The sequence below is a fragment of the Nilaparvata lugens genome, chromosome 4 (assembly GCF_014356525.2).
Source record: "Nilaparvata lugens isolate BPH chromosome 4, ASM1435652v1, whole genome shotgun sequence".
NCBI classification, from domain to species: domain Eukaryota; kingdom Metazoa; phylum Arthropoda; class Insecta; order Hemiptera; family Delphacidae; genus Nilaparvata; species Nilaparvata lugens.
In genome coordinates this window covers 52,276,999-52,293,292 of record NC_052507.1, presented here as the reverse complement: position 1 = coordinate 52,293,292, position 16,294 = coordinate 52,276,999, and the positions used below count along the sequence as shown (strand labels likewise).

The 16,294-nt window shown below is 33.6% G+C and overlaps 1 protein-coding gene across 3 annotated transcripts in view; it reads left to right on the top strand.

The window, feature by feature from the left end:
* Nucleotides 1–15,210, top strand: part of LOC111063073 (SAFB-like transcription modulator) — a 60,184-nt gene extending 44,974 nt beyond the window's left edge. For 2 of the 3 annotated variants that reach the window (XM_039425798.1, XM_039425794.1), the window contains exons 13-15: nucleotides 5,226–5,611; nucleotides 11,316–11,508; nucleotides 14,395–15,210. In XM_039425798.1, the coding sequence (XP_039281732.1) occupies nucleotides 5,226–5,611; nucleotides 11,316–11,508; nucleotides 14,395–14,563 (748 nt within the window). In that variant the 3' untranslated portion in view covers nucleotides 14,564–15,210. Of the gene's footprint in view, nucleotides 1–5,225; nucleotides 5,612–11,315; nucleotides 11,538–11,791; nucleotides 11,830–14,394 lie in introns of those variants that run through there. The other variant, XM_039425799.1, reaches the window with a different exon arrangement.
* The last annotated feature ends 1,084 nt before the right edge of the window (nucleotides 15,211–16,294 follow it).

The following is a 16,294-nucleotide window of genomic DNA, read 5'->3' as shown; positions in this document are numbered from 1 at the left end:
CCTCTAGGAGGGTTCTATCGATGGTGAGAGATTCAGCTTTTATTTAATCTTCGGATCGAAACTGCTTTTTTGGACCTTCATTGACTGGGCTACTTGAGCTGTTCTTCGAAATCAACGATTCCCCGGTATAAAGCCTAGTTTATACGATGCCAATTGGCGAGACTATTGTCCAAGGCCAGTCCAGCTGTGCGAGAAGATGTTTCTACGGGTTAACTATTGCCACGACAGTCGAAAACTATAAGGCGAAAACATGGCGGAATGATCGTCGTCTGTTATGTCCCGTGAGGACTTAAAACGAATGTTAAACCAGCTATGCAAGGATTTTTTTGAGTTTGGTAATTTCAATAATAAACGTACCACGAAACGATTTTATTTTAGTTTTCACTTCAGCTGCACCGAAGCCTTGTCCGTTCTTGGCTTCGGCAATTGCCGCGAGTGCAGTTTGCCACGCATTCTTATCCTCATACAATTTTTTTCTTTGATCCCATAAACATCTTTGATCTTTATAAAGCTCAAGAAATTTAATATTTATATCGTCCCCCCATTCTGATGCCATTTTCGTTGGAACTTTAGAAGACCAACCTAGAAAAGGTCTCACACAATGAATTGTTTTGACTGAACTGGCCAAAAACAAGACAGCGCACTGGCCTACACCGTTCATACGGCGCCAAATGGCGCGACAATTGAGATTCCGAGTGGTGGGTGGGCTCGCTGGGCCCAGCCTGTTGTCCTCAGTCTACTCCCGGAGACAGTTGAAATTCGGGCCAATTGTCGGGACAGTTGGCAAGATAATTGGCCTGAATTGTTTATACGAAGACAATAATTTCATGCTAGTCAGTTGCCTTATGACAATAATTGTCTCGCCAATTGGCATCGTATAAACTAGGCTTAACATCAAGGTTATAACTATATAATTTTGAGTTGAAGGAAAGTCATTTCTGTGTAAATTTGAGTCAACCGTTTATACTGTTTATTCTGAATTAAAAACTCTGTTGGCTCCGATAGAGTTGAGTAAAGCTACGTATGAACATTGTGTTAATGCTTTGACTTGAAAAAGGTTATAACTGAGCGTTATGTGTTCCATCAACACAATGGTCTGTCGACTTTTATCAGAAAATGATTCAATAACTTTAAATGAGGCGTGCACTGTTGTACTCGAAATGGACGCTGGTGAAAAATCTACCGTCTTAATCACCTGGTTCTAATTTGTATTCTTTGGATTCTCGATGGTCTCATCGAAAAATGAACATCAATCTACTAAAAATACATTTTGACAAAACCGAACGTATTGTTCCTTCTCGTTGGAAGTCAATTTTAATACATCAAATCAACCGATGATGTCGTCTATAGCTGGTATATTTTCTAATGGGAGTTATAAGTCCTCCATGCCTCTCTGTCATCCGCTATCCTTTTGAAGTCACTTCATCCTTTTGAAGTTGACTCATCTCTGATCTTTCATAAAACCGTCATTCTCCACAAAATTGTCCGGCCAAAAGCAGGATTTGTCACAACTGCGGTCGACAAGGTCATTTAGCTGAGTTTTGTTGCAATCAACAAGTGAATTGAATTGTGTTGGAGGGTGTGCCAATTTTTCTACTAGTGTGTCAAAATCTCATCCAGAGGCGTCATTTGTGGATCTTATGATCAATGGTGTAATTTCTGGTTGATTCCGGAAGTTCTATTTCAATTTTAAGTCATTTTTATTTTAGTTTTATTCTTTGGTATACATTAGTCATGTATTTTCACCGTCGACAACAATTAATACATTTTAGAAATAATGGAGGAATCTTTATTTTGAAAATTCATGCCAAAGAATACTCATTAAAACCACTATACAATCTTCATTTTGAACTAGGAAATTCTTTTTCAAATTCTCTAAGTATTTGTGTTATTTATCTCTTTTCTGTATAGGGCTACTTGTAATATAAATATAAAGAAAAATAAAAAACTCAGTACCCTTTTTACTTTTCTTGCCCTATTACCATAGGTAAGGAAAGTATTGCTTTTCGAAAAAATAAAGGTACCTCAATTTCTAAATTTCTATACATTTCAAGGTCCCCCGAGTCCAAAAAAGTGGTTTTTGGGTATTGGTCTGTATGTGTGTGTGTATGAGTGTATGTGCGTCTGTGTACATGATATCTCCATCTCCCAATCAACGGAATGACTTGAAATTTGGAATTAAGGTCCTTACAATATAAGGATCCGAAACGAACAATTTCGATCAAATGCAATTCAAGATGGCGGCTAAAATGGAGAAAATGTCAAAGACAGGGTTTTTCGCGATTTTCTCGAAAACGGCTCCAACGATTTTGATTAAATTTATACCTAAAATAGTCATTGATAAGATCTATCAACTGCCATAAGTCCCATATCAGTAAAAATTTCAGGAGCTCCGCCCCATCTATGCAAAGTTTGATTTCTGATTCCCAATTATCAGGCTTCAGATACAGTTTAAACAAAAAAATTCTAGTGGAAAAGAATGAGCATGAAAATCTCTACAATTAATGTTCAGTAAAATTTTCACCTAAAATTGAAAATAAGCTCGAAATTCGAGAAAATGTAATTATCCAATTATTGCAAACTGTGTTGGCAACTGTTGATTCTATTAAAATGATTCACTATGAAGAGATAGCAGACCTCGTATGTCTCTAGCGTTATTGTCCTGTCACCAGCTGACTCAGATCTTTGTTTATAAGTAGACTTGAGATGCGCGAGAACACTAGCGGTGATCAATTCTCATATCGGCAAGGAAAGTTGTGTGAGTGCGCCACACCAGATTTTTGAAATATTTTATCACAACATGTTTCGGACATTAATGCCATTTTCAAGTGATATGAAGTAAATGAATAAATACTACTGGAAAATTCTTATTTTGATCATATGTTAGTGTATTCATATGATTTTATGAACTAGGACTGTAAATTTTGGATTTAAATTCGCATGATTCTTATCAAAAATGGGGTTATTGGTGTCTAATTGGATTAAGTTTATTGACCGAAGCGAAGCTGATGTCTTAGTTTCGACTCGATCGGCTTTTGTCTGTTTGTTTGTTTGTACCGCAGTTACGGTCGCAGTTATTGTCCGATTTGAATGAAATTTGGTTTACAAGTTCTTTGAAACAAGGCGCAGAAACGTATGTGTAACGATTTTCGATAAGACCTCTGGTTTTAATATAAATTGTGCTGCTCTAAAATGTGCTGTATTGAATGAATGGTAACGTTGGAATGCTATCGATAGAGGACAAGAGTAGTCAGCGGTGAACCTTGAAACGTCTGAGCCGCTCCAAATCATACTGTATTTATTAATTGAAGAAAATTTCTCTCTTGATTGCACCATTTCTTCCCTTTTCAACACGATATTTCCCTGTTTCATAGATGAACAGTTTCTAGACCTACCGAACCGGCCGGAGACATCACAGCTTAGTTAGCTCTTGTTTTCGTTTTAGTATGAGATCGGAAACTGACTTGTGAGCATTCTGCATAACAAGCCGCCATAACATTGAATCCAATTTTCATGAAAAACATTATTAGCAACCTTCTGTCATTGTCACCAACAAACCCATGTTATTTAGAATCATTTCCGTCTCACTATCGTCTGTGAGACGATTAATCGTCTAAATTGCCTACTGCATATTCCATTTTTCTGTCTGTTGACCGATTACTTATAATTAATTGTTGGAAAATTTGTAATATTGTAAATATGTGGACGATATGAAGGTACCTCTTTGAGAGACATTTATAAGTCTGGTGTCCCTGGAAACAATGTCTTTGGCACTTTCAATGGAGAAAATAATAGATGACATGGATAAATCTTCACAATATACTGTACTTTCTTAATGGCCCTTCTCATTAGTTTGAAAGTTGTAGGCTATTCGTGAGCGAGGTCTACTGTTCGCAGAACTACTAGTTATTTTATCTCTGTTCAATTTTGCCGCTTTATAAATATGAAATTCTTCTTTAACATTCAATTTTCCACTTTTATTACCATAATTAAGTATTTTCATATTGGAATATATATCTGTAAAATTATGGCCTGAATCTATCAAGTGTTCAGCAAATGCCGACTTTTGTGTATAATTTTTAGATTTTAGTGCTTGGATATGTTCTCAAACCTGATATGGAAATTTCTACCCGTTTGTCCAATATATAATTTGTCGCAATCACTACATTTAAGTTCATAGATTCCACATTTTTTAAACTTATCTTGCTGTACATTTAAATTTGATTTCTTGAGTTATTTTCTATATTACTTTTTCTTTTTGTTTGTAAATCATTCTATCAATAGTTTTGGCATCAATGTCCGAAACATGTTGTGATGAAATATTTCGAAAAGGGTACTGAGATTTTTATTTTTATTTATATTTTCGTGTTATGTTTAATTGCACATAATGTCATCAGTTTCATCATTATAATATTGATACTCTGATTGTTTAAATGTGCTAAATGAATTAGATTTCTTTGCGTTCTCTAGGGAATAATAAATGATATTCTGCTAGAAATGGTTGAAATCTTACAATCGGTATGAGTTGAAATACTAACTTATTCATTCATATCATACTAAGAATACTAGAATAATGTGATGCTTCCCGTGATTTATTGTTGATCATTCAATCGATCTAAATCATACAAATTCAAATTGTAGTCTGATATTATTAAATTGATACCATCAAAAAATTGATTTATGACAAATTCAATCCACATTCTCTTGTTAACTTTATATAAATATTTCAGGTATAATAAATTAATTGATTTAGTGTTTTTTTAGCACAGGAAAATGTCCCCGACTCTGTTGGTTAATAATAGATTTGGACAAAAATGTGCAACAGTGGTATAGGCCTCTAGGCGTTATCTTTAAACAATATAATGTTGTCTATGAGATGGTAATGAGGTCTGACAATTTTTAATAAAGCTTTTTAAAAATACCATGTTGACATTATTATCAATAATTAATTCAATACTATTGCATTATTGTTTTGTATTTGTACTATTTTTGTATTGCACTGTTACAAAAGTTGTTATTTGGTATAAGTTATTATTATTTATTAATTATAAATTTTGCACTTTGCTAATAATATTATAATGGTTTTTTTAAGTTTCCCTCAAATAGCTGATAGCTAGAGGGATATAAAAATAAATGCTGGTAGTGTCATATTGTAATTGATAATACAGTATATATTTTATTAATTTGTAAGTAATTTATGAAAAATGGTTGAATTTGGATTGCAGCACTATGCGTAAACTGGAAGAAGAGCGTCGCGGCACCAAGCGGTCGGCGGTGACAGACGTGTACGCCGAGGAGGCGAGCAAGCGTCCATCCAAGGATCGCCGCCCCACCTCCTCCTACGACTTACCGCCCCCGCCACCGCCCCCGACCACCAGTCGTTACTCGTCGTCGCACCATCGCAGCAGCAGCAGCGACTACCGCTCGCGACTGGCGCCGCCACCAGCGCCCAGTGTGTCGTCGCGTGACGACTATCGATCGTCCAAGGATCGCCACGCCTCTTCATCGCGCGATCATCGCAGCAGCGCCAGCGACAGTCGCTCGTCCTCCGACCATCATCATAGCAGTAGCTCACATCGCTATGAAAGCAGCAGCAGTTCGGCGGCAAAAGGTAATTCGTGCTTGCTCTTTTGGGCAATTAGCTTCTGATGATTCATTTTGTTCAGTTCTAATATTCTTTTCATTTGCACAGTGCATTCTATGTTACATGAATTTCATCGCAATGTGTAATTAACAAATAAAATAAGATCAATAATAAATCATGAAAATATTGTTCTGTATGCTTATACAGAAGTGGAACTTCATAATGTGGAGCGTCATATAAGGGACCACACATTTAATGTTGCAATAACAGAGTGACACTATAAAAATGATTCAAAACCTTAATTTTAAACCGAGAAAAAATTGAAAAATAACATAGTTTCTATATGGAAAACTCACTTTTAATAAAGGTAATAATTTAGAAAATACATACTGTAACATATTTTATAACTGTATCTTATCTAAAAACAAGTCTAAAACTCAAAATATCTGTCTGGCTACGTTGTCTTATCAGTTCTCGGCCCAATTTTCTTGACGTTATATAAGAGGTTTTATAATGTAAATTACTTATAGTTTAGCGGGACCTATAAATAAATTATGTTATATCCATTTAGACGCTATTGCCGAGGCCGCGATAACCTAGTTATATGCGAGGAAGGAATTGTAAATATTATGTTATACATACATGCACATATTCATATGGGCGCTCTCAAACACACTGAGAGGCCACGAGATATAACATGAACCTCAACACCTCAAACCGTAAAAGAATGGCTGTTTGGAAGGAAGTGTAGGGGGTGGTAATGTCTCTCTCACTCTGCATTTATACGGCCAGTGTAGAAATTGCTCGAAGGGAGCGGAGCATACCGACTGCCGAGAACAAACTGACTAAAATGTAACATCTTAAAAAATCAGAGTTGAGTATCATGTGGTGGGAATCAAAAGTCTTATGTTACATCACTGCGCCAACTGACACTAAGCCAATGCTGTGGGGTCTAGATTCAATTCTGTCAAATAGCTTTCACACAGACACGACATTGACATGAACAGCATCTTGGACATCAGTCTCTAAATAATAATTATAAGGTCAATCTGATTTATTTGGTACATATAATTATTTTTTGTTCATTGTTGATTTTATTTATCAATTTCACGAAAAGAGTAGATTCGTCAGTAAATTATTTGCTTATGAAATATTATAACTATTGCATAGGGCACATTTAGGCCCGCCGCAAAGTTGACCCACGCTAATCCACGAAAAGCAACCCACGCCGTGGGATGTTTTGTAAACCATTGTTATAGAATTATCATAATCAATCAGCTGACAAGTGGATTATTCATTGCATGCATTACACAGATGTCTGGAGAAGCCTAGCAATGGTTTACAAAACATCCCACGGTGTGGGTTGCTTTTCGTGGATTATCGTGGGTCTACTTTGCGGCGGGCCTTAGGACCGGTTTGCGAGCTCGGGATTTAGGTAAATTCTAGACTTTGAACAGCTGGAGTCAGATAATTGGCTTTCCAAAACGGGGTGTAGGCTAGTCGCAGTAAATAGTTGCAGCAAAATAAATCTTTATTTTCTCATTTCTATAATTGGAAAAGTTTTTCCTTGACGAAATGAAACATTCCTAAGTAATTCAAAATAGCTGAATCTTTGCACTATTTGTGTTCAAATTTCTAGTTTTTCAAAATTTAATTTAAACGTGACTTCTATGACTACGACTACGCCCCGTTCGGAAAGCCAATTTTCTGACTCCAGCTGTTTAAAGTCTAGAACTTAGCTAAATCCTGAGCCCGGAAACCGGCCCTTAATTCAATATCAGTTTATAACTAACTAATAAACCGTACGATAAGAGTAGCCTTTGGTAAAGGTTCTCAACACATAAATTATTGCATACATTGAAATGCATCAAGTCGATAAGTGTATGTAAGAACAATACGTCTTCATTACAAAATAGGCAAAGAACGCACATTAATGTTTCGATAATGTTTCATTCTAACCTCTTCAGTTCATTGTATGTGCTACATTAAAATTAATAATATGAAGATCATTAGGTGTCATCTTCTGCAAACAACGCTAATAGATGGAAATGTGATCAAACAAATTTGTGTCATTTTATTAGCTATAGAAATTATGTGTAATCAACACTAGTAATCTGCCACTATTATTCGATAAAATTATAAGTATTCTACATACTTATTTTCTGTTTAAATATTTATTTATAAAACTTGCAATTTAAGTGAATCATATTGCATCATAATAATTGCATCGCAATAAAAAATTACTTTTTGCAATCATGTCTATTTGATGGTAGTGTTCATACATGATTGATGAAGATTACATTTTAGTATGTTACATATTATTATAAGGCTGGTCACTAACGGTGGGACATGCATTATAACATTCAAAAAATGTTGCTCCAAATTTTTCGCTGTGATGTCACAAATGTATAACGACATGACGTGTATCATTCATGACCTACCGTTAGTGGCCAGCCTAAAATTGAATAGTAACCAATTGCGTTATTACTAACTTTATTCGATAAAAATTAGTGGAATTTGTATTTTCAATAATTATTGTAGGGAATTGTATTTGCACAGGATAATGTCCCCGGTTCTATTTGTTCAATAATGGATTCGGACAAAAATGTGCAAGAATAAAATAGATCTCTAGGCGTTATCTTTTAGCAATATCTGCTGTCTAAAAGATGGTAATGAGGTCTGACAACACTTAAATTTGTAACAATTTAAATAATATAAATTCCACAATGTAGTCTTCCGGTATTGAAACATAACTCTGAGATTTCTTTTCCGTTTTATAATATACTTGTTTAAATTAACTTCACACCATTTTAATTATATAAAAACATTGTATTTGTTTATCTGCACTTAATGTCATCAGTTACATTATGAAAATTGGTACTCTGATTGTTTGAATGTGCTAAATTAATTAGATCTCTGTGCGTTCTCTAGGGAAAAATAATGCTATACTACTAGAAATTATAGAAATCTTACAATTATAATGATAATATTCTTTTTTTGCTTCTCATGGTGTTGATCATTGTACTCGTACAAATTCAAGGTGTATGTACTATTTTAATTTAAGTATTATTGACTGCCAATATTAATGTATTATAATTATACTATAATTTTCATGTTTTTATCACAATTTCCACAAACTATTTTCTTTTAAATATATCTATTCTGACAAAAGTGAACATATTTTGAACAACATTCAAGTATAAATTTTAATTCATACATTTATTCAGTCCAGTTTTACATGTCATGGATTTTCACACACGTCAAAATTTATAGCCTTTTTTTCAAGAATTTAGGAATCTCGTTGTGAAAATTTATGGCAAATAATGATGTGTTACAGTACTCATCGAATCAACCATTTAATCTCTACTTTGAACTAGGAAGTTCTTTTTGAAATTCTCTGATTAGATTAGATGTGATTAGTTTTTATTGCACATAATGTCATCAGTTTCATCATAATAGTATTGATACTTTGATTGTTTGAATGTGCTAAATTGATTAGATTTATCTGCGTTCTCTAGGAATAATCAATATTCTGCAAGAAATGTTTGAAATCGTACAATTGGAATAAGATTAAATACAATTTTATTCATTTCATACTAAATATAGATGCTTCTCGCGACTATCAATCTAATGTTGATAATTTAATTTATCTAATTCATACAATAGTTATTTGTGCAACTAGTGCGCAAAGTGACAGTTTGCTGCACCGAAAGAAACGTTTAAGCACGAGCCATAGGCGAGGGCGGAATGGCTTCTTGAGTGCAGCAGAGGAACTTTGCGCACGTATTTCACATTAAATTTTTCCTACAGTTACTATTGAATATGAAAAGTGAATAATTATGGGTAAAATTATGGCTGAAATCCATCAAATGTTTGTGTGTGATGCTGTTATTAATAACCTTATCAATCGAAAAGGTTATTTCTATCATTTATTACTATCATTTCTATCAATAGAAAAGAACTATTATTTATTATTTAATGATGAGAATTTGTAAATGATGATTATTTAATTATGATTTAGATGAACATTATTCTTGTGTTGGATTTCTAGTTAGGGATTTTATCATAAATGTAGGGTAGTCATTGAAATAATTATTATCTAAATCTAACCACAGTCATTGTTACCAACTTAATTTTTGTTTTCGTGCACTAATCCTCCATATAACCCACCAACTATTTTGTGTTGCCATGTTGCAAATCTGGAGTACGCAAAGTAATACTTTAGAACAAACTAATAAAAGTAATAGTAAAACTAACAAAGTAATACTTTAGCGCACTAGAGCGGAAAAGTGATTATTTGCGTTCTGTAATCAGTGCAGGAATGGCCACTTTTCAAGGTATCTGTAGGAAAAGTAAAATTGTATAGGCCTACTTATAGTATTTGGTACTATAAAGTGCCAAAACATAAAGTACTAAATTTGTGCCAAATTCATTTCACATTCTCTTGTTAACTTTACTTATCTCAATTACTTGATTACTAATAACTTATTTATCAGTAACTGATTGGCATTAGCAAAAATATTTCAGGTATAAGTTTGACCGATTCAGTGTTTTTAGCACAGGAAAATGTCCCCGGCTCTGTTGTTTAATAATAGACACGGACAAAAATGTGCAACAGTAAAATAGGCCTCTAGGCGTTATCTTGTAGCAATGCCTGTTGTCTGTAAGATGGTAATTAGGTCTGACAATTATGTAAATAGAGCTTTGTTGAAAATTTCCATGGTTTAAATTTATCAGATTGTTTAAATATAGATATAATATATGCTAAATTAATTAGATTTATTTTTGTTATCTTGGCTTAATCAATGCTATTGTGCTAAAAGTGGTAAAAATCTTATCAATTTGAGTGAGAATATTAATTTTTAGCGTTCATCATTCTATCGATACATATTAAAGCTAAATCCAGCACAGGGAAATGTCCCCGGCTCTATTTTCTAATGATAGAATCGGACAGAAATGTGCAACAGCAAAATAGATCTCTAGGCGTTATCTTTTAACAATATCCTTTGTCAAAGATGGTAATGAGATCTGACAATTTTCAATTCAGTTAGTATGAAAATTTTTATATTTTCATAATTGAAGAGACTTGAAATACTGACGAAAAGTCCACTTTATTTTAATAAAAATTATTATTTCATTGGAGAATGCTTTCGTGTGTGCTATGTTTTAGTGCCTTCATGTGCTATGTGTTTATGTTTTCACTTATGTAAAAATAAAAAAAATAGGTATATCTTCTAATATTTATTGAAATTTTGAAACATTTAATGTGCAAGGAGACATGGGAAGGGAAATATAAATTGATTTATAGATATTTAACCGTAGAGTAATAACCTAATTTATGTTTAATATTTAGAGTATTCTCGAAATTGTCTCAGCTACTCCATTATTATTAAAAAATTGAGAAACTTCGAATACTTCATGATAATTATAATATTATTTATTATTCAACTCCTAGTAATCTTGGAGTATTTCCAAAAACAGCAGTCTTTTGACTAAAAAGAGAAGTATATTGTTGTGAATACATGTGCAGATATACAATGGTGATTCAATAACTGTTCTAAAATCAAACAAAATGCTGAACATAACCTCATTTTGAACAATTTTTTAGAAACAAATGACGTTTTGGGCTGGAACCTACACCTGCTATTATTTATTTTATTTTCTCATTCTGTTACAAAAATGGTTGTGATTTGATAGATAAATAATGGATGAATGTGTTGTGTTGTTGAAGGTGACTCAGACAGGGGGTACAGAGGGGGGGATCGCGGTGGATCGAGCAGCTGGCACAGCGGTGGTGTGATGAAGAGTGGGGGTGGGGGCTATGGGGGTGGCCAGTCGGCGGCCTTGGGGTGGGGCGGTGGAGGTGGGGGCGGCAAACCTGACATGTCGTCCGGTTGGTCTCGCACTGTCGCCGCTAATGACAGGTCAGTGCACCAATTTATATTTTATTATATCAGTAAAAAAAGTAAATTCGTATGGCTTTTGTTGGTGGGGAGTCCCTTGCGGGAAGGTCCCACCGCCTGAATATATAATTTAAGCCGTCAATGGGCCTTACGACTGTCATACTTCAGCCGGGACCGACAGTTTAACGTGCCCATCCGATAACACGGGAGTGACCTGGTTAAAAAACTTTTAGTATTGAGAGGGTTTGAACCCGGGATCTCTATGCTGCTACGCAGGCACTCTATCCACTAGACCACGGATCACTCAGTAGAAACATTCATCTTTGACAAATTTACTCTGAACTCCCAAAACTATTTATTTATTGTCAAAATAGTTGACATAATATTCTATTTCAATTTATTCCGTTGTATACACTATTCTATTTACTTCAAAATTCAAGTTGTCCAATTGCCCAGAAAATTCATGCGCAGAAAATTCACTTCTTCATCTTCTTCTCATTTAATTCCTTTATTCGCAGACTACTTCTCCACAAAACCCTGTCCAATGTTTCGTCTCTCCTTGCAGCATTTGTCTTTCCATCTCATCGTTGGCCTACCACATCTCAACACATCCAAAACCAAGTGCTGTACTCCCCGCTGACTCTGACACCAGACCTAAGCCAGTCAGGTCACTCAATATTTTTCTTTTACTGACCTCTAATCAACTCCTTCCTTATCTTGTGTCTTTTCTTGTAACCCACACACCCATCTCAACATTCTCATCACAGTCACTTCCATCTTTCTTTCCTGTATCTTTGAAATGTTTTCGTTCCACACAGTACAGCTTTCTTCACTATTGACCTATATACTTTCCCCATCTTCTTTCACAAAGAACACCTCTCATTCTACTCCAGTTCATCCATTCACAATTTGTTCTATGCTGTATTTCTTCATCTCTCTGCACACTCAAACCCAGATACTTGAAACTCCCAACTGGTTGGAGTTGGCTTCCTTCAAGCTATGTTTTGATTTTTTTTTTGACGATACACTATTTGATACAATTAACTTTTTGTACAACAATGTGTAAATAAAGAATTTGATTTGATTGATTTGAGCTGTAAGATCAGTTCATCATTCTTCCCCAACGTAGGCCTACTCTGTTTTTGATTGGCTAATTTTCAGTCCCCTTTCCTCCAAAGTCTTCTCCACTTCTTTAGCCTTTCTTTCAACTGATCTTAGTAGGTTCCCAGAGCACAATGATATCCGCAAATAGAATTCACTATGCTATTAACTGCATTGCCTATCATATCCATCAGTAGGCCATTCAAACAATTAAGAGGTAAGTGCTGAGCCCTGGTGAAGACCAATTTAATCATGAAAATTCACTTAAATCAGAATTATTTCACGAAATTGAAGACTTGAACTTTTTATACTCAGTGACTGGAATATTAAGTTTATCTTTCATGTTTGAGTTTAATTTTAGAAAAAAAGAATAGCAATAATTATAATTTCAGTCTTTTATTGGTCTTTTCAATCAACATTGACAACAGGGTGAACACCATATAAAAGCCTATTCGAGTAACAATTTTAGAGAAAGAGGAGACATTTTTTCAAAACTTTTAAAAAACTATTGAATACAAATTTAATTTATTCTCTCTCTAAACTCCTATTCAACCTCGACATCAAAATTTAATATATTTACAATATTTTATTAACCTGACAACGGGCTCATGGCCAAATTTTTTATTGACTACCTATGTATTTGTGTGCGCCTATATAAATATATATATATATATATATATATATATATATATATATATATGCCATACGCTAATAATAATAATCTCTTATTTATTAAAACGTAAAGTAAATTGGCGTTAATAAATTAATTTTAATTATTGATAATGATATGTGCAAAGTATTTTTTGTTTTTTTTTACAGTTTCAATTGTGAAAACCAAAGAAAATCAATATTGCATCCACATATTTATCAAATCAAATATCAGGTAATACGGTGACAATGTATTGTTGATTTTGAGGACGTAGATGCCAAGCAATTTTAATTTAGAGTAGTTTTTCTTTTTTTATAAATTATCGGCTTTATTCTGTACAGTAGTTATCAAATTATTCATCCATTCAGTCAGAATGTCTGAAATAAAATTAATATAAACATAAATTTCCTAAGATAGACAAATATACACAGTTTATTGGCTACATTAAAAACCTGTAGTATTGATGGTCGATTGTTAACGATATACCGATCGCCATTTTATAGATGATGTTATTATTTTACGTAAACAATGTTTTTATTTCTCATCTTGAATTTTGTAAATGGAAACATCCAAAGTACGCACTGAAAATATGAATTTTGAATTTTTGTTTGAAAATGAGTGTGTAACTGTCATTAATTATACATACCTTATTGCCCTACCATGTACAAGCTGGTCATTCGAATTCAATCAAATTCCAATTGGGATGCCAAAACCCTTTTATTGAACATCATTCTGATTTAATCGAATAAATAAAGTAAACTCGTATAGCTTTTATTGGTGGGGAGTCTCTTGGGGAAGGCCCCACTTCGCCTGAATATATTATTCGAGCCGTCAATGGGCATTACAGCTGTCATACTTCAGCTGGGACCAACATTTAATCCAGTGTCCATCTGATAACACGGGAGTGACCTGGTCATGAGCTTTGCTAATCAGTGGGTTTAGACCCGGGAATCTAGGCTGCCACGCAAGCACGTGGCATCTATCCTCTATACCACGGATCATTTTATTCATTTTATACATTCATCGAATGGTGACAGTAATTTTGTATATTATGTGGCATTACGTCAACTCGCATTACAATCGCAAGCTTCATCGACCAGTGAGTAATTGATTGAATTTGTTGGATGTTGTGTTTGATTAGTTGTTTGTGTTGGCAGATGGATGCCTCCCGGTTCGATGTCTAGACAGGCGGGGATGTCTGCCAATGTGTACGCAGGCCAGCCACCTATGGCGCCCATGGTAATGTCTTCAATGGCCCCCATGGCCAATGATGGAAGGTTCGATGCCTATAAACAGCCCTTTGGTTCCATGGGCAGAAAATTTTGAACATCAATCACGTTTCTACAGTTTTTTATTGATAGTGTTAATAAACATTCCTCTGTTACATTGTAGTGTACAACATTTTTGTACAAAGATCGATTACTCTTCTAACAAAGTAATAGACAGTTCAATATTGAATTAGAAAGCTGAGCATGTTATTGACAATGTTGTTTTTTCAATTCTATTTATTTGTTTTGTAATTCAAATTATAGCATGTATTGTTATCACAAATAATAATATCAGCTGAATAACATCATTGTTGGTAATTTCCAATTTTACCATTATGTTGTTTAATATTATTTTTATGAGTGCTAACTTATTAAGTCTGGAGTGCGATTGATTGTATTTGTAGTCTTAACTTTTATAAACTGCAGTAGTTTTGTTGATGAAATAAAATAGTGAAACGTTCTCAACCACTAAATATCTATATAATAATATTACTAGAACTGGTCAATCTGTTTATAAATAAATGGTTGTGTCAATTTCAAGTAGTTCTATTCAATACGGATAAGTTATCTACTACTACATCACTTTCACAACACAGGGATTTTCGAATTTAGTTTTGATAAGTTTTGAATGATACTATTTTGTGTTTATCTGGTCTAAAGTACTGTACAAAACTTGCTTTATCATTAAAAGTATTTACGTCCAAATATGTATTTCTCTTATTCATCCTTTTTATTAACTTTATCAAATACAGTCAAAATATAAAATATTAATATTATTAACTTTAAATTATGATAATGAGAAAATAATTTCAGACATAATTCATTTAAAAACCTAGCACACACTCACTAGCACTTCTTGCTATGATAATATATTATTTCTTATATTGTTGTAATATAATAATAATTTATTCGACCAAAAAACAATCAAATTAAAATAAAATGACTGCAGAAGCAAACAACTAAGCATGCACAAAACATGTTTTTATCATTATAGTGTAAATGAAGCAACAATGTTAGTCTAATACTGTATAGTGCCCTACTTCGTAAGTTTAATAACAATGTAAAATTATCAAAAATAAAAGATGAAAAAAGTGAAATGGTCTTACATAGATTGTATACAAAATATTTAAAAACTACAAACTTTCGAGAAAGAATAAAGAAAAAAAATTATTAATACGGTACTTTAATAATAAACCATATAGTAATTAAAAAAAGTTTTTGTAAGTGCAGCACATTCTAAATAACTTATTATCGATTGTTCAGGAAACAGATGAAGACATGCAAAATATAAGTGCTAGGACACAATTTAATTACCTACATAGATAATTTACATTCCCAACCATTTATGAAAAACGATAGTAAAAACCATAAACGATACAAAAAAATCAACTTTCGAGTATAAATAATAATTTTACTAATAAATAATAATTAACTTTTTAATAATAACTATATCATCAATTGCAACAATGATTTTTTTATCCACTTGCCTATATTGACACTCCGTAAGTCAGGTTGCAAGGCGTTGTAAAGCTTACAACCTGCATACTTGAAAAATCTTCTGTTGTGTTCAAACCTAGGTCTTTGTAATTAAACTCTTTCTATAGCGAACATCATTTTAATCCGCAATATGGGCATGTTTTGTCAATTGACTTATTTTTGAAAGTATCCAAAACTGCTTTAAACAAGAAGGAATATGTGACTGGTACCGGTAATACTTTTAGGGATCTGAAAAGGGGTAGCGAGTGCTCGATCCTTGGCTTGCCAGGGATTAATCTTATGAAATACTTTA